At 43.6% G+C, this 20,123-nt stretch overlaps 1 protein-coding gene across 4 annotated transcripts in view; it reads right to left on the bottom strand.

Annotated features, from left to right (window-relative positions):
• The window catches only part of ssh1b (slingshot protein phosphatase 1b), a 110,545-nt gene that overhangs the window by 69,010 nt on the left and 21,412 nt on the right, over window positions 1-20,123 (bottom strand). For 2 of the 4 annotated variants that reach the window (XM_085961347.1, XM_085961348.1), the window contains exon 3: window positions 2,805-3,049. The exons of the other annotated variants lie outside the window; for them this stretch is intronic. In XM_085961347.1, the coding sequence (XP_085817473.1) occupies window positions 2,805-2,902 (98 nt within the window). In that variant the 5' untranslated portion in view covers window positions 2,903-3,049. The remainder of the gene's footprint in view (window positions 1-2,804; window positions 3,050-20,123) is intronic. 4 annotated transcript variants of the gene reach the window in all.

Here is a 20,123-nt window from a genome sequence, read left to right as displayed (position 1 = left end):
GGTGTTTCATAACAAAATGCAGCCAGTCGGCTACTGTAGGTGGGGAACATATATGATCTATACAGTAGATTACATTCCATGTACCTCTGTACACATTCACTGGTAAATGCAAAAAACATGCAGTGACTGCTCCCTTTCAATTAACAGAATCACATTATTTTTTTTTTAGTTTTTTTTTTAAGTCCCTTGCATAGTTATTTCGCACCACTGAAAATAAAAATGATACATGTGTGAAAAAAATGTCCTTGCTTACTATGACAGTTAAAACACTTGCACTATATTTCAGAAAAAGGAGGAACCATCTGTTCCAACAAAGGACCAACCAGACTATACCCACAGACTTAGGTGAGAATTTTAAACCTCAAATACTGGTGGGTTTGGGTTGGATTCAATGTAAAAATGTTAAAATCTCAAACCCGACTTCAACCCGCCCACTTCCGGTTTTAACAGAGGCGGGTGAGGGCGGGCGACCAATCTGCTCCCAGAAGGCAGATTGGTCATTTCAATATTATAACGAGGCTGCGCACCTCAGATTGTACCTCTATTTTAAATTTCATCCAGGCCGGCCGGGTTTCCCGAGCCTCGGGAAATCCAGCAGCTAAAGGGAGGCAAGGACTTCTGGATCCAGCAGGTGAGGGCAAGGGAGGCAAGGACTTCTGGATCCAGCAGGTGAGGGCAAGGGAGGCAAGGACTTCTGGATCCAGCAGGTGAGGGCCTGTCAAGTGCCTTTCCACTTACTTGCTGGATCCAGCTTACCTGCCACCCAACCCCCACCATGATTGAACACCCCTACAAGCCATTAACTCCCACCGACCCGGCCTTTCCAATCTGCGCCCCCTTCCCCTCTGCTCTTCCTCCGGCCTCTGATCTACTCCTCACTCCGGCCACCCGATGTCTCTGCACCCCCCACACTCCGATCTGTCTATGGCACCCCCCCACCGCCCCCCACACTCCCGATCTGTCTTCACCCCCACCCCTGATCAGTCTCCGACCCACCTCCCCGGATCTGTCTTCGCCCCCCCCATCCCCCGATCTGTCTCCAGCCACCCCTCCCCCACCCGATCGGTCTCCGGCCTCCCTTCCCAATCTGTCTTCCGGCACCCCCTCAAACCCCTATCTCTCCCTTCCGACTCTCCGCTCCCCAGCTGCTGCCTGGTGCCAAATGTCTTCCAGCCTCTCAATGTGGCTCGCTGCTGCCGGAAATGGAGACAAAAAAAAGTTAATCGTGCCTGCCACTAAATTCGGCAGGGCCCAAGGGACAGCACCCACCCCCCCACCCCACTCTAAGCCGCCAAGTTAATACCAGGGCCATAGTTTAGGCTCACTGCTTGTATTATACAAATATAACATTTCTCTCCTGTCGATATTGTTGCAATAATAGAATACTGGATTTCATTTGGGGAAAAAGACCTCACAATTCACTCACACCTGTAACATTCATCAATCATGTGTTTTTCCCCACTTGTGAAATATATCCAGCAACGCACCTTCACTGACACTATTTCCTCCAGTTTGTTGAAAATACCCTCTTATTGGGTTCGTCAAGCATCCATGAAGAACTGGAGCTATTACCAGCGACAAAGAACTTGCATTTATATAGCGCCTTTCACGACTTCAAGCCATCCCAAAGTGCTTCACAGCCAATTAAGTACTTTTGAAGTCACTGTTGTAATGGAGAGAAGCATGTGCAACATGGTCCTACAAACAGCAATGTGATAGTGATGTTAAGGGATAAGTGATGGCCAAAACACTCCCCTGTTGTTCTTCGATGTGCCATGTCATCTTCTACATCCACCCGAGACAGCAGACAGGCGTTGGTTTAACGTCTTTTCTGAAAGATGGTACCTCCAACAGTGCAGCACTTCCTCAGTACTGCACTGAATTGTCAGTCTGTGCTCAAGTCGTTGGAGTTGGGCTTGAACTCTTAACCTTCTGACTCAGAAAGAAGAGTGCTGCCACTGAGCCAAGTCTGACAGTATATCATATTTTCTAACCAGGATCCCCAACTCTCGGAGTTTGTCATCAGACTTTTTGACTTGTAAGCTTTTCTGCAATGATAATGTGGTTTTCCTTTGGGTAGCTAACACCGTCTTATGAAGTTAGGCTGGGAGTACCAAGCATTGTCAATATTAGCCAGGAATCCTCAGGAGTATGTTAATATACAAGAGGCACAGATTTAAGGTAATTGGCAAAAGATCCAGTGGCAACACGAGGGAAAACTTTTTTATGCAATGAGTGGTTCGGATTTGGAATGCACTGCCGGATAGGGTGGTGGATACAGATTCAATAGTAGCCTTCAAAAAGGAATTGGATAAATAATTGAAGGAGAAAAAATTGCAGGGATCTGGGGAAAGAGCGGGGGAGTGGGACTAACTGGCCTGCTCTTTGAATGAGCTGGCGCAGACCCGATGGGCTGAACGGCCTCCTCATGTGCTGTACTATTCTAGGATTCTATGATTTCCAGGGGTCCTCTACACAAAAGTTTAAAAATCATTGCAACACATTAATACTTAATACGTTATTACTAATGGCTGGGAGGAACTAATTAATGTACAGAAATCCAATTGACAGGGTAAGATAGTACCCAGTGGTTTGTAACTTTACCTGAATCCCAAGTGGATTACAGCCTACAATCTTCTGCCATCCATACGGTATGTTTAATGTGATAACATTATTTTTATATAATTACCATCTGACCTCTCAGAACAGCAGGTATTTTTGGATGGTGAATTACAAGAACTTTAACATTTTCTACAAACATCATCAGTATTACATTAATTTAGAATTAACATGCTAAAACTTACATTTGATTCACAGTATTCTGGCTGTTTACTGCATTTGTTGCAAAATATGGGAACATCTGCAGCACGGCATCTTGAGTCGCCTCCAAGACCAGATGCATCTTGCAAAGTTGGTGATGCCACCTTTGTGGCCTTGGTAAAAGAACACTTGTAGTCCTGAACAAATCAAGCTGTGGACGTACCTCCAGTCAATCTTCTCACTGCACTGCACGTTTTCATTGTACAGCAAGCTTCAGTCCATGGTTACACTAGGAAATTTGTAACAAATCTGCATAACAATTTTAATAAACTACTGAACAATCTAGCTTACTCATAACCGGTCAGATCAGTAAGTTTATTTAATTTGAAAAATTGGTTTCAAAAGTAAAATAATTTTTAATTACATTAAGTCAATTGACATTTTTGTTAATAAACTGAAGTCTGTATTCCAGTTCGCTAATAAGTAATGCTACATCTCAATTTTGCAGCATGATTTATGACACACTGCACTTTGATAAACAAGGTGCGGTTGCCATTTCAATGTACTGGTTGTAGCTTATTTCTGTAACTTGCCAGTGAACAAAAACCATATACCACAGTGATTTATGCAGAGGATTAACTCAGGAGCCTCTAAATAGGTTCTCCTTCAAAATTTCACCCAGACCGTCACAATAGGATGCAGTCATAAAAGCTCCATCACAAACAGGAATATCAATAGAATAGACACAACACTCCCTATGGAAGAACAAAGATTGAAGCAGCTTGCTGAATTCTTAAAGAATCAACAATGAAAAAGCTCGACACCATCCAGGACAAAGCAGCCCGCTTGACTGGTACCCCATCCACCACTTTAAACATTCACTCCCTCCACCACCGGCGTACCGTAGCTGCCATGTGTACCATCTACAAGATGCACTGCAGCAACTCGCCAAGGCTTCTTTGACAGCACCTCCCAAACCCGCGACCTCTTCCACCTAGAAGGACAAGTGCAGCAAGCACATGGGAACACCAACACCTCCAAGTTCCCCTCCAAATCACACACCATCCTGACTTGGAAATATATCAGCGTTCCTTCATAGTCGCTGGGTCAAAATCCTGGAACTCCCTACCTAACAGCACTGTGGGAGTATCTTCACCTCACGAACTGCAGCGGTTCAAGGCGGCGGCTCACCACCACCCTCGAGGGCAATTAGGGATGGGCAATAAATTCTGGCCTTGCCAGCGACGCCCACATCCCATGAATGAATTTTAAAAAATGAAGGATGCTACGAGTATTTCCGCACAGTGCTTACTGTATATTCTTTCTCCTCCCCTTGCATCCTGGTTCAGATGCAGGACAAGGACTAGGAAGTCCTGTACCAAGCCAATGCTGAATGCGGGAAGTTCTGCATTTCATATAAATGCTCTATAGCCAAGGCACATGCAGTGACACATCCCAATTAAAGTGGCCGCTTTAGAGAGACTTCAATGCATCAACACAAAAACACCATTGACAGATGCATCACCCCGAAAGGGACCCAACTAAGAGGAGCTGAGAGAAACAAACCTCAAAACAGAATGTATGTAGTTTGTTGCTGACATGCAACATTTCTCACTGGCTTGCTGTTTTACAGCAAAGTGTCAGCCAGTGGCTCAGTGGGTAGCACACTCGCTTCGGAGTCAGAAAGGTGCGGGTTCATAGTCCCACTCCAAGAACTTGAGCACAAAGCTAGGCTGACATTCCAGTGTGGTAATGAGGGAGTGCTGCACTGTCAGAGGTGCCGTCTTTCAGATGAGACGTTAAACCAAGGCCCCGTCTGCTCTCTCAGGTGCACGTAAAAGATCCCATGGTACTATTTTGAGGGGAGCAGGGGCACTAACACTGTGTCCTGGCCAATATTTATCCCTCAATCAACATAACAAACACAGATTATCTGGTCATCATCACATTACTGTTTCTGGGAGCTTGCTGTGCGCAAATTGGCTGCCACGTTTCCCACATTACAAGAGTGACTACACTCCAAAAAAGCACTTCATTGGCTGTAAAGCACTTTGAGATGTCCAGTGGCCGTAAAAGGTGCTATATAAAAGTAAGTCTTTCGTTCTTTCAAAGATCACTTCATTCTTCAGGTCTGTATTTGAAATGCATAAATATACTTGACATTTTAGTCAGTATAAAGCTACATACAGGTCTGCGATATATACCATTAGGGCAGCATTTGGTTTAAAGTGAAACCTAGTTTCATGTAATTGAAATAAGCACAAGTTATACGACAATTCTTTTCAATTCACTTTGAATTTCACGTTATTTTGTTCAAATCTCTCGCTTTGTTCAAGGGTATACTACAGCATACAGCATCAGAAGTGCATTGAACAAAGCATGGTTCTAAAGACATTACCAGAACAACAACTTGCATTTAGAACGCCTTTAACATCGAAAAAACATCTCAAGTAGCTTCGCAGAGGCGTAATCAGGCAAAGTGGACATTCCAGAGTGGTGAGCAAAAGCTTAGTCAAAAAGGTGGGTTTTAAGGAGGGTCTTAAAGAAGGAGAGACATGGAGAGGTAGAGGAATTCCATAGCGTGGGGACTAGATGGCTGAAAGCACACCCACCAATGATGGAACGAAGGCAGGGAGCATGCACAACAGAGATAGGGAGGGGCAAGTCCACAAAAAGATTTAAACACGAGGATGAGAATTTTAATTTGGGGACCAAAAGCCAACTTAAGTCACAACAGTGTGAAAAAGTAATTGAGGTATTACAATTCTATATGAGCTTGGTAATAAATATTCAATAATATTTCAAGGAGAATTAAGTGGCTAAGAGCCAAACTAATACACAAAGATTTTAAAAACCAGCAAATGAAGGAATCGGAAATAAAAACAGAAAATGTATAGTGGTTCATTCATCAGAACTCAAAAGTCTTACCCAAAATCAGCTTCAAGCCTGCTCCGCCATTCAATTAAATCATGGCTGATCTGTACCTCAACTCCAGTTACTCACTTTTGCTCCATTTCTGTTGATATCCTTACCCAACAAAAATCAAACGATCTCAGTTTTGAAAATGTCAATTCCCCCAGCGTCCACAGCCTTTTGGGGAAGCGAGTTCCAGAATTCCACTACCCTTTGTGTGGGAAAAGTGCTTCCTGATTTCACTCTTAAATGGCCTCGCTCTAATTTTAAGATTATGCCCTCTTGTTCGGAATTCCCCCACCACAGGAAATAGTTTCTCTCTATCTATCCTATTGAATCCCTTATACAAAAACAAAATACTGCGGATGCTGGAAATCTGAAATAGAAACAGAAAATGCTGGAAACACTCAGCAGGTCAGGCAGCATCTGTGGAGAGAGAAACAGAGTGAACGTTTCAGCTCGATGACCCAGAGTTCTGACGAAAGGTCATCGACCTGAAATGTTAACCGTTTCTCTCTCCACAGATGCTGTCTAACCTGAATATTTCCAGCATTTTCTGCTTTTATTACTATTGAATATCATCTTCATTTTAAACGCCTCGATTAGATCAACCTTCTAAACGCAAGGGAATACAAGCCACGTTTATGCAACCTGTCCTTATATTTTAACCCCTTAAGCCCTGGTATCATTCTGGTGAATTTGAGATGTACCTTTTCCAAGGCCAATATACATTTCCTAATTTTAGCTAAATGTGCTGAACCTTATCAAAGAACTTCTGAAAGTCCCGATAGATAACATCCATAGACATTCCCCGATGCACCATACCAGTGACCTCCTCAAAAAATTCAACTAGTCAGATGTGACCTACACTTCACAAATCCATGCTCTCTTTGATCAATTGATATATGAGTCAGTCTATGATAGATTCCAGTAACTTCCCCACAATTGATGACTGGTCTGTAGTGACCTGGTTTCTTTCTCCCTCCCTTCTTAAATAATGATGGAGTGGCATTTGCAATTTTCCAGTCTAAAGATGAAATACATACTCTTATAATGGTGCTGCTATACTGCATCTTATTTTTCCACATACCATTAGGCAAATAATTTTGAAATGGGTAGTGACTGGCACGTGACCCATGTAATTTGTAGGATACAAAGATCATGCACGGCACAATTCTTCTGAACTGGCAGGAAGAGTTTTTTTTATCCTGGAATTCATGCATCAATTAAAGATAACAAGGTATTTTTTGCTCCCATTTCTCGTTGTATACCAAAGCCTTAGAGCAATAATTTGCACAAGAATTTTAAAAAAAATATATAAACATGGTTCACACAGTCTTCCTCAACAGTCCTAGGTCTCAAGTCAATGACTGACGGTCACTACAGTCTGTCCACCATAGTTATCAGTCTTTGTTAGAATGGGTGGATAAGAACTGGTGCAATTCAGTATATTCTGTTAGTTGATGGGAGAGTAGTGTTGCTGATGATCACAAGGAATGCATTGTAGAGAAAAGGGAAGAGAATAAGAACTTCTAGAGAGGTCATATATGGCAGAAAACATGATTATATTGTCAAACTTCAGGTGTTTTTCCAAGGTTAGGATGGCAGATATTAAAAGGCTTACTGTTTGAAAAGAAATTTGGCCAAATTTCAGTACAGCATCTCCGGTATCACAGAGAAAACCCTGAACCAGTTAAAAGTACAATAATATTCAAAGGGATTACATATAACAATGCCAATTCAATTGCAATATTATGCAAGAAGATAAACCAGATTTTTAACTAAGCTGGTGGAACCTGACAGATCCTTTTCCTACATCTAATCCATAAATGACAACGGGTTAAGGCTTTTAGAATCCTTTAGCTAATCCAAAAATGCTGGCAAGTTTTCAAAGACTTGTTAACAAAATGCCCATGTCAATCTGTTTTTAAGTCGTACAGTCACAGTTCCGAGTGTGATGGTATTGCTGAACTGAAATGTGTAGGCTTGGATGGCATGAGGTCCAGAAGAAAACTATTTTAAATCACGTCTTTATTAGTCACAGATAAAGTTCATTCTCCTTCGCAAACCAGAAATGAAATAAAAGAGCCTGATTCAAACTTTACTTTACAATAAAGACCAATTAATACTGCTTCAATACACTAAGTGGAAGAGATTAGATTTTCTTTTTTTAAAAAGCACTCTGTGGGCTAACAACTTTGGATGATGTGAATATTCTATCTGAATTGCATGAAATACAAAATAATTGACAATTAGAAAATATCTACCACCTTTAAAACTTTCAGCCGAAGGAATTTCACTATAAAAGTCACTTGAATAACTATAAATGGAAGTTCTGAAACTTTTCAGTAGAAAGGAATACAAGGGAAAACACCATCATCTGCCACTAACATCCCATATAAATTTGGCAGAAAAAAATCATGTCAAAATTGATATACACGCAAGACCACAAGATAAGGACAGATGAAGAAGTTTTTCATCCCATGTAAGCTCATCTATCCAGCAAGACCCTACAGCCTCCCCATCGTGGCATCCAATTGTTTCCCAAATGACTGGGGTCTTCGCTTCCACTACTCTACATAGTTCATTTTGTGTGTTAAGTCACCCTTTGTGTGAATAACTTCCTGATATCAATTCTAAATTTACCTTTCACTAATTTAAAACCGTCCTCTACTCAAATATGAATAATAGACACTGTTGAGCATATGATCACACATTTGTACAGTATGTGCACGTGTACTTTAACCTTTTTGTGCATTTGTTGGTAAAATGGTAAGATGAAAAGCAGAGCGTGCGAGTGTTTTTTGATCATTGAGTGTTTTACTTCCTTGGATATTGGTGATAGATGTTTGGTAAGTAATTTACACATGAAGTGTGTTTACCTGTATTGAGAGTGTACACATGGCTTTTTTTTAACAAAAATTAGTGCATGTGGCTAAAACGGTGTTGCTGTAGCTACATCTTTGGCTAGTCAGCAATTTCCATTGGACAACACTGATCTGAAATTACTCATCAGTCTCCTTGCTCTTCTCTGATCTGCCTCTAGGGCCTGAATGTTTCCCTTGCATCTCAGTAACCAGAACTGGAGACAGTAATCAAGATGTGGTTCAGCATGACTTCCTCTGATTTACAATCTATAGTTTTGTATGAGGGTTTCAATAGTAGATGGGCCAAGGTAGGAGCAAGGCAGGCGATGTTACGGAGGTGGAAATAGGCTGTTTTGGTGAGAGAGGATATGTGGTTAAAAATTCAGCTCTGGTTAAATGGGATGCCAAGATTCTGAACAGTCTGGTTTTACCTCAGACAGTGAACAGGGAGACAGGTGAAATTGGTGGCAAGGGCGATGACAATGGCTTTGATCCTCCCAATGTTTAGATGGAAGAAATTACAGTTTATCCAATACTGAATATCAGACAAGCACTGATCAGGAATGCCTCAAGATTATTCCCTGATCTTTCCAGAGTCAGCCAGAACCACAGTTGGGTTATTCTCAGTCAATCCTGGCGAAATTACAAGGCAAATAAATGTATTACAAACCAGGAAAACAAGCTAATAAACTAATAGCTTTCTAAATTCAATAGATGGAGCAGCAGAGTCCCAAACTCCTCCATCACCATCCCTGGGTGTGTCCTGTCCCACCGGCAGGACAGACCCACCGGGGGTTGTGGCACAGTGGTATACAGTCGGGAAGGAGTGGCCCTGGGAGTCCTCAACATTGACTCCGGACCCCATGAAGTCTCATGGCTTCAGGTCAAGCATGGGCAAGGAAACCTCCTTCTGATTACCACCTACTGCCCTCCCTCAGCTGATGAATCAGTACTCCTCCATGTTGAACACCACTTGGATGAAGCACAGAGTGTATCAAGGGCACAGAATGTACTCAGGGTGGGGGACTTCAACATCCATCACCAAGAGTGGCTCGGTAGCTTCATTATTGACTGAGCTGGCCGAGTCCTGAAGGACATAGCTGCCAGTCTGGGCCTGCGACAGGTGGCGAGAGAAGAAACACGAGAGAAAAACCTACTTGACCTCGTCCGCACCAATCTACATGTCGCAGATGCATCTGTACATGACAGCACTGGTAGCAGTGACCACCATACAGCCCTTGTGGAGACATGCATGCTCAAAAACAGAAGCAGCATTCTATAGACAGAGCTAAGCAATCCCACAATCAACGGATCAGATCAAAGCTCTGCAGTCCTGCCACATCCAGTCGTGAATGGTGGTGGACCATTAAACAGCTAACAGAAGGAGGAGGCTCTATGAATATCCCCATCCTCAATGATGGTGGAGCCCAGCACATGAGTGCAAAAGAAAAAGCTGAAGCGTATGCAACCATCTTCAGCCAGAAATGCTGAGTGGATGATCCATATCGGCCTACACCCAAGGTCCCCATCACCACAGAAGCCAGTCTTGAGCCAATTCAATTCACTCCACGTGATATCAATAAACGGCTGAGCGCACTGGATACAGCAAAGGCTGTGGGCCCTGACAACATCCCGGCTATCATGCTGAAGACTTGTGCTCCAGAACTAGCCGCGCCTCTAGCCAAGATGTTCCAGTACATTTATAACACTGGCATCTATCTGGCAATGTGGAAAACTGCCCAGGTATGTCCTGTCCACAAAAAGCAGGACAAATCCAATCCGGCCAATTACCGCCCCATCAGTCTACTCTCAATCATCAGCAAAGTGATGGAAGGTGTCGTCAACAGTGCTATCAAGCAGCACTTACTCACCAATAACCTGCTCACTGATGCCCAGTTTGGGTTCCACCAGGACCATTCAGCTTCAGACCTCATTACAGCCTTGGTCCAAACATGGACAAAAGAGCTGAATTCTAGAGGTGAGGTGAGTGTGACTGCCCTTGACATCAAGGCAGCATTTGACAGAGTGTGGCATCAAGAAGCCCTAGTAAAACTGAAGTCAATGGGAATCAGGGAGAAATCTCTCCACTGGCTGGAGTCATTCCTAGCACAAAGGAAGATGGTTGTGGTGGTTGGAGGTCAATCATCACAGCCCCAGGACATCGCTGCAGGAGTGCTTCAGGGCAGTGTCCTAGGCCCAACCATCTTCAGCTGCTTCATCAATGACCTTCCCTCCATCATAAGGTCAGAAGTGGGGATGTTCGCTGATGACTGCACAGCGTTCAGTGCCATTAGCAACTCCTCAGATAATTAAGCAGTCCATGCCCACATGCAGCAAGACCTGGACAACATTCAGGTTTGGGCTGATAAGTGGCAGGTAACATTTGCACCACACAAGTTCCAGGCAATGACTATCTCCAACAAGCGAGCATCTAAGAACCGCCCCGTGTCATTCAACAGCATTACCATTGCCGAATCTCCCACCATCAACATCCTGGGGGGTCACCATTGACCAGAAACTTAACTGGACCAGCCACATAAATACTGTGGCAACAAGAGCAGGTCAGAGGCTGGGTATTCTGCAGCGAGTGTCTCACCTCCCGACTCCCCAAAGCCCTTCCACCATCTACAAGGCACAAGTAAGTAGTGTGATGGAATACATTCCACTTGCCTGGATGAGTGCAGCTCCAACAACACTCAAGAAGCTCGACATCATCCTAGACAAAGCAGCCCGCTTGATTGGCACCCCATCCACCACCTTAAACATTCACTCCCTCCACCACTAGCGTACCATGGCTGCAGTGTGTACCATCTACAAGATGCACTGCAGCAACTCGCCAAGGCTTCTTCGGCAGCACCTCCTGAACCCGCGACCTCTACCACCTAGAAGGACAAGGGCAGCAGGCGCATGGGAACACCACCACCACCTCCAAGTTTCCCTCCAAGTCACACACCATCCTGACTTGGAAGTATATCGCCATTCCGTCAAAATCCTGGAACTCCCTCCCCAATGGCACTGTGGGAGTACCTTCACCACACGGACTGCAGCGGTTCAAGGCGGCGGCTCACTATCACCTTCTCAAGGGCAACGAGAGATGGACAATAAAATGCTGGCATTGCCAGCGACACCCACATCCCATGAACGAATATAAAAAAAAGTGCGAAAGCACAGCAGGAAGCATTCCAGGGGGGCATCAACTCAAACAACTTTGCAATTAAAACATTAGCATGTTCAGGGCCCGTAGTTGCATTGCAGAGTTTCTGTAGCTGGCTTTTTTCCTGAATGCCGAGCTTCAGTTTTGAGTATGTTTTCTATTTTAAACCAGGAATTTTAGTAAGGGGAAAATAAACTAAACTCTCAGTTGTTTTGTTACATTACTATTTGACTACTGTCCATAGAATTCATATTAAAAACCAGAGACCTCCTCATGGTTGTTTTATTTTAGTCTGTCACCAGATCACTGATGCAACATGCATTTTTTTACGACTCCCATGATCAACCATGAATTCACATAAAACATCCTCTGTAGAAAATGATCCTGACTACAATGAGGTGTTCAATGGCTTCCAAAGATAGCTAGACTTTGAGGGAATCTACAGTTCAAATTAATATAAATAACTCGCTACTGGGGCCAAATCACCTTGCATCCTATAAAATACTTTGTTAATACGGTACATACTTGGACGGATCTCGATGTCTCTTACCATTCCCCCTCACTAACTCTGAAAACAATTAAGTGAAGATGCAATTATTCCATACTATAAATTTGTGATGGGGATGAGGAAAAACAAGCAGAGAGAAAGAGCAAGAAAAGGTCTTCTCACCATCTCTGGGGCGAGAAGTTTGGCTTTTTCGATGTGCAATTGAGATCAGTGTAGTGTAGTGAGAATTCCATAGCGTGAACTGCTGTGACCTCAATAGGCTCCTAAGCAGCCAATCACATTGGAGAATTCTCAGACAGGGAACCAGGAAGTGACGAAGCTCCTTTTATTCTGACTTTTTAAAAATGTTAGAGAGCAAAACAAATATTGGGGCTCTCACATGGGCAAAAGGTAAACCTGAAATAAATATGAACACACTTTTTATAAAAAAATAGAATTTATTTTTTATTTTTTTTAAAGTTGCGTGAAAATTGTTATTTTTATTATAATAGAGAAATTTGACACTTCACAAAATTAAAATGAGTTTATCAGGGCCATACCATTTGTTCAGCAGTCAATGTGCTGTCAAAACCTCAGTTGCACCAAATCCAACAATGTCCAACATTTAATGGGGTAACTGTTACCACGGGAAAAACCCAAGTTTGTCAGTTTCATTGATTTCCCGGATTAGTGATTGCCAGCTATTGGGGGGGGGGGGGGGGGGGGGGGGCACAGCGCAGCCAGTGTTGGAGCAGTGAAGGACTGACCGCAACTTCAGGATTTCCACATTTAAATGCGCATGTGCTAAATCCTGAAGTTGTGGTCAGCTTCAAAAGGTGTAATAACAGCAGACACTGTTCGTTCACGGTTATTACCTGATATACCTATCAATTCGTCCAATGAAAAGCGACGAGTTAAGTAACTATAGGTTTTTATTGACTAAATAACAGAGCCCACCCTCGTGGGTGATCGGATCCAAGAAGGAGGAATACCAGCCAGTCGACCACCTTTATACCCGGGCAGGTAGGCGGAGCCATGGGCGGAGTCGGCAGTGGTCAGCCCAGGTATAGCAGCGTGACAAGAGGCGACCTCGTACAGTGATACAACAATGTGAACAGTGATAACTATAGGGAAACGATCTAACAGTGATAACTATAGTGTAACGATAGTGAACGGTAAAAGTGGTTTACCACATTACCAACCGCAAATTCCGGGCCACTGAGCACAATAAAGTTGCGCTCATGTCAAAAATTGTATAACAAAATACTTCTCCATTTTCTCCAGACTTTGGCAGGCATTACGAATGGAGATAGGTTTTATACGGCTACAATTTGTTCTCAACAGCTTCCTTAAAACATACGATAATTGTTTTTGCAGAATAATATTTTTAGAAAACAAGTGTGTGGAAAATATTTCCTCATACAATACAAAGACCTACAATCCCAGAGGGGTAATATTTCCAGTATTCAATCTGTTAACCAGAGCAGAAATCTTCCAGCACCCCTACATCAGACAGAAAGCCAAATCAGGATATGGAGTCCTTGCTAGGATGTGACTCAGCAGCCTGCTTCCTGCAAGAACAAGGGTCAGCAAATGCAGTCATCAATAGCCTGGCTTACATGTGTATCTGTTAGTTAGAATTCTGACCCATTACCATACATTAAAAAAAACCAACCAATGGGTTCCCTGTTGAAGTAGTCGTCAAAATTTTTCAAAAAATTGTTAGTTTACATTTTAAATACTATTACTAGGAGGTTACTTCTCGCTTATGAATAATTCCACTAGACAAAGTCATCTGTAGGAAGCAGCACCCGACTGAACTCCAGACCCGATGTTGACCCAATTCAGAATACTTAAGAGTTCACGAGCATTTTTTACTGGCAAAAGCCAGTGTCTCTTTCCATATGTGACATAACTTTCTGTATGTGCACAGCTGCTCTGTTAACCTAATTTTTTGGCGTCGTCTGGCAACTGGATACAGAAACAACCATACAGGTCAGTGCCTTTCAAGATTTTGGCATGGAGTTTAAAAGTAATTTAAGGCTTATGTTTTTGGCGCAAAAGTGGTCACCCCACAGCTTAAGAGTATGCAGGCAGAGGGGGAACGGGTGACCGCCAGACAGAAGAGGACGACCAGGCAGGTAGTGCAAGAGTCCCCGGAGTGCATAGCGCTCTCCAACCAGTATTCTGTTCTGAGTACTGGTGACGGCAATGGTTCCTCTGGAGAGTGCAGCCAGAGTCAAGTCCACGGCACCACGGGTGGCTCAGCTGCACAGGGGTGGGGGGGGGGGGGGGGAAAGGAGGGAAAAAAAAGAGTGGAAGTGCAATAGTGGTAGGTGATTCGATAGTTAGGGGAGCAGACAGGCGTTTCTGCAGCCGTAGACATGATTTCAGGATGGTATGTTGTTTCCCTGGTGCCAGGGTCAAGGATGTCACTGAGCAGCTGCAGGACACTCTGAGGGGGGAGGGTGAACAGCCAGAGGTTGTTGTCCATATTGGTACAGACGACAGGCAGAAAGAGGGATGAGGTCCTGCAGGCAGAGTTTAGGGAGCTAGGAGATTAAAAAGCAGGACCTCAAAAGGTAGTAATCTCCAGATTACTCCCGGTGCCACGTGCTAGTGAGTACAGGAATAGGAGGATAGAACAGAGCCGGGACCAATATTCTCGCGGGGAGATTTGTTAGTGCTGTTGCGGAGGGTTTAAACTAACTTGGCAGGGGGATGAACACCAGCATATAGGAGTAGAAGAGGAATAAGGTGCATAAGAGTGTGAGTGCGTTGGATTGTACTAGAGAAGATAGTACTAGAGGCAGTAGTAGTACCATATTAGAAAAGGAGCAGACTAAGAAAAACTACAAAAAATTCAAAAATGGGTTTAGAATGCATGTACGTAAACGCACAAAGTGTGGTGAATAAAGTTGGTGAGCTACAAGCACAATTAACTGTGTGGCAATATGATGTTGTGGCAATAACGGAAACGTGGCTTAAAAACAATGAGGACTGGGCACTTAATATTCAAGGGTACAAGGTGTTCAGAAAAGATAGGGAAGGAAAAAAGGGAGGTGGGGTGGCAGTGCTGATTAAGGAAGACATTGTAGTGTTGGAAAGGGAGGATGTTCTTAAGGGGACAAGGACAGAATCCATTTGGTTACAGTTGATGAGCACAAAGGGTATGATCACGCTATTGGGGTTATTCTATAGGTCTCCAAATAGTCAGGGAAATCGCAGAGATATGCAAGAGCTATAGAGTGGTGATGTTGGGGGACTTGAATTACCCAAATAGCGATTGGGATAATGCTAGGGTAAAGGGAAATGAGGGGGAGGAATTTCTGAAATGTGTTCAGGAGCATTTCCTTGACCAATACGTTCTTGGCCCAACTAGGAGGCATTATTGCTGGATCTGGTGCTGGGGAGTGAGGTGAGCCAGGTCAACCAAGTGTCTGGGGGAGAACACTTGGGGACGAGTGATCATCGTATCATAAGATTTAGATTAGCAATGGAGAGGAGCAAGGAACAATCTCGAGTGGAACTTCTAAACTGGAATAGGGCTAACTTCAATGGGATGCGAAAGGATCTAGTCCGGGTAAAATGGAACCAAAGACTGACAGGAAAAACTAACGGAACAATGGGTGATCTTTAAGGAGGGGATGTTCCAAGTACAGGCTAGGTACGTTCCAACAAGAGGGAAGGGTAAGGGAACCAAAGCAAGGGCTCCTTGGGTGACAAGGGCGATAGAGAAGATAATGAAACAAAAAGAGGGTGTATGATGCATGTCAGGTGAATTCTTCAAGGGAGAACCAGACCAAATACAATGAGAGTGGATGTGAAGATGAAAATAAGATTGGCAAAGAGAGAATATAAAAAAGAGTAGAATGGCGGTTAACATAAAAAAGAACCCAAAAATCTTCTACCGACATGTAAACAGGTAGTAAGAGGCAGGGTGGGGCCTATTAGAGACAAAGGTGATGATATATGCTTAGAGGCGCAGGGCAAGGCTAGAATACTCAATTTGTATCGGTGTTTACAAAGGAGGTGGATGCTGAAAATATCAGTAGAAGTGGAAAAGGTAGAAGCAATGGAAGGGGTGAAAATTGATAGACAGGATTGTACTGGAAAGGCTGGGTATGCTTAGAGTGAACAAGTTGCCTAGTCCAGATGGCTTGCATCCTAGGTTGCTAAGGGAATTGGGGGAGGAGATAGCGGAAGGGCTTGCCATAGTTTTCCAATCTTCCCTAGATGCGGGGGAGGTGCCTGAGGATTGGAAAGTGGCAAATGTGACACCATTGTTCAAGAAAGGGCGTAAGGACAACCCTAGTAACTACAGGCCAGTCAGTTTAACAGCAGTGGTGGGTAAAGTTTTAGAAACAATAATCAAGAAACAATAATCAAGGAAAAAATTAACGGGCACTTGGAGAGGTGTAAGCTAATTAACAAGAGCCAACACTGGTTTGTAAAAGGCAGATCATGTTTGATTAATCTAATTGACTTTTTTGATGAAATTTAACAGGATTGATGAAGGGAATGCAATGGATGTTGTCTACATGGATTTTCAGAAGGCATTTGACAAAGTACCACATAGAAGGCTGGTTAACAAAATTGAGGCTCATGGAATAGGTGGGTCAGTGGCAGCTTGGATAAGGAATTGGCTTAAGGACAGAAAACAGCGAATTGTGGTAAATGGCTGTTTTTCAGACTGGAGGATGGTAGACAGTGGTGTTCCCCAAGGGTCACTGCTGGGGCCACTGCATTTTTTGATAATGACCTGGATATTTGAATACAGAGTAGAATTTCTAAATTTGCCGATGACACCAAACTTGGGGGTGCGGCAAACAGTGAGGATGATACCAATTGACTGCAACAGGACAGAGAAAGGATAGCAGAATCGGCAGATGGAATTTAATAGAGAAGTGAGGGGTGATGCATTTTGGCAGAAGGAACAGGGAGAGGCAATATACACTTAATGGCACAGTTATAAAGAGTGTGCAGGGACAGCGGGACCTGGGAGTTAATGTGCATAGGTCCCTGAAGGTGGCAGGACATATTGAGAGTGGTTAGCAAAGCATAGGGGATCTTGGGCTTCATAAATAGAGGTATTGAGTACCTCTAAGTAAATGTTGGTCCCTTAGAGGATGAGACCGGGAAATTAATGGTGGGAAATATGGAGATGGCAAAAACACTGAATGAATATTTTACATCAGTCTTTACAGTAGAAGACACTAAGAATATCCCAACACTGGACAAACAGGGGGCTAAAGGGGGGGGGGGGGAGGAGCTAAACACAATCAAAATCACTAAGGAAGTGGTACTCGGTAAAATAATGGGACTCGAGGCGGATAAATCACCTGGACCTGATGGCTTACATCCTAGGGTCTTGAGGGAAGTGGCGGTAGGGATTGTGGATGCATTGGTAATAATTTTCCAAAACTCCCTGGACTCGGCAAAGGTCCCGGCAGACTGGAAAACTGCTAATGTAACACCCTTATTTAAAAAGGGCAGTAGACAGAAGGCTGGAAACTATAGACCGGTTAGCCTAACATCTGTGGTAGGTAAAATTTTGGAGTCCATTATTAAGGAGACAGTAACAGGACATTTGGATAATCATAATTTAATAGGACAAAGTCAGCATGGTTTTATGAAGGGGAAGTCATGTTTGACAAATTTGTTGGAGTTCTTTGAGGAAGTAACGTATCGGGTGGATAAAGGGGAACCAGTGGACGTAGTGTATTTAGACTTCCAAAAGGCATTTGACAAGGTGCCACACAAAAGATTATTGCTTAAGATAAAAAATCACAGGATTGGGGGTAATATTCTGGCATGGATAGAGGACTGGCTATCTAACAGAAGGCAGAGAGTTGGGATAAATGGTTCATTCTCAGACTGGCAATCAGTAACTAGTGGTGTTCCGCAGGGGTCAGTGCTGGGTCCCCAACTCTTTACAATCTATATTAACGATTTGGAGGAGGGGACCGAGTGTAACATATCAAAGTTTGCAGATGATACTAAGATGGGAGGGAAAGTAGTGAGTGAGGAGGACATAAAAAACCTGGAAGGGGACATCGACAGGCTAAGTAAGTGGGCAGAGATTTGGCAGATGGAATACAATACTGGAAAGTGTGAGGTTATGCACTTTGGCAGGAAAAATCGTAGAACAAGTTATTATCTTAATGGCAAGAAACTGGAAAGTACTGAAGTACAAAGGGATCTGGGGGTCCTGGTGCACGAAACTCAAAAGGTTAGTATGCAGGTGCAGCAAGTGATTAAGAAGGCCAATGGAATGTTGGCTTTCATTGCTAGGGGGATAGAATATAAAAATAGGGAGGTATTGCTTCAGTTGTACAAGGTATTGGCGAGACCGCACCTGGAATACTGCGTAGAGTTTTGGTGTCCATACTTAAGAAAGGACATACTTGCTCTCGAGTCAGTACAAAGGTGGTTCACTCGGTTAATCCCAGGGATGAGGGGATGGACATATGAGGAGAGGTTGAGTAGATTGGGACTCTACTCATTGGAGTTCAGAAGAATGAGAGGCGATCTTATTGAAACATAAGATTGTGAAGAGGTTGGATCGGGTGGATGCGGGGAAGATGTTCCCGATGATGGGTGAAACTAGAACTAGGGGGCATAGTCTTAGAGTAAGGGGCTGCTCTTTCAAAACTGAGATGAGGAGGAACTACTTCACTCAGAAGGTGGTAGGTCCATGGAATATGCTGCCCCAAAAAGCTGTAGAAGCTACAGCATTACATAAATTTAAAACAGAAATAGACAGTTTCCTAGAAGTAAAGGGAATTAAGGGTTACGGGGAGCGGGCAGGAATTTGGACATGAGTCTAGGTTCGGATCGGTCATGGCCCTGTGGGTAGCAGAGCGGGCCCAGGGGCCGTGTAGCCTGATCCTGCTCCTATTTCGTGTGTCTAATTCTGTTAGATTCAGGAGATGGTTCTGTGATAGTGGATTGGCGGTTAGGATCAGATCAGCCATGATCTTATTGAATGGCGGAGCAGGCTCGAGGGGCCGATTGGCCTACTCCTGCTCCTATTTCTTATGTTCTTATGAGTAGAGAAGTTATGCTGAACCTTTATAAAGCACTGGTTAGGCCACAACTGGAGAATTGCATCCAGTTCTGGTCACCACACTTTAGGAAGGATGTGACGGCCCTCGAGAAGGTGCAGAGGAGATTTACCAGAATGGTTCCAGGGATTTGGGGGGGGGGGGGGGGGGGGGTGGGGGGATCTTAGTTAAAAGGACAGGTTGGAGAAGCTGGATTTGTTTTCATTAGAGCAAAGGAGGTTGAGGGGTGATTTGATAGAGGTGTACAAGATTATGATGGGTTTGGATAGGCTAGACGGGGAAAAGCTGTTCCCACTAGTTGATGGTACAAGGACTAGGGGACACAGATTTAAGGTTTTGGGCAAGAGATACAGGGGAGACGCAAGGAAAAACTTTTTTTTTTTTTTTTATAAACACAGTGAGTGGCAATGACCTGGAATTCGCTGCCGACGGAAGTGGTGGAAGCGGAGACACTCGATGTTTTCAAGGGGAGACTGGATAGGCACTGGAGGGAAATAAACTTGCAGGGCTACGGGGATAGAGCATGGAATGGGACTGACTGGATTGCTCTACAGAGAGCCGGCACGGACTCGATGGGCCGAATGGCCTCCTTCTGTGCCGTTACGACTATGACATCACAGTTTAATACATTTTTGCTTATTGCCCTTCTAAAGTATGAACTAATTTGAGACATTTGACATGATAAAGCCCTACATAAGTGAAAGTATATAATTATATTACAGTAATCTGAATGTTAAAGGGGCAGGGCAATCAGGATAAATCTTGCAAGATATTTTACCTCATCTACATACAAAATATGATATGAACAGCTACATCACTGCTTTGTCATTCACCCTGCGACTACTATGTCTCAGTCTTAATTCTAAAATTCCCAT

This window comes from Somniosus microcephalus, chromosome 19 (genome assembly GCF_052327205.1).
Source record: "Somniosus microcephalus isolate GS21.2 chromosome 19, FLI_Smic_1.0, whole genome shotgun sequence".
Classification (NCBI taxonomy): Eukaryota; Metazoa; Chordata; class Chondrichthyes; order Squaliformes; family Somniosidae; genus Somniosus; species Somniosus microcephalus.
Note: the sequence above shows the minus strand (reverse complement) of the source record. Positions and strands in the feature narration are given on the sequence as shown.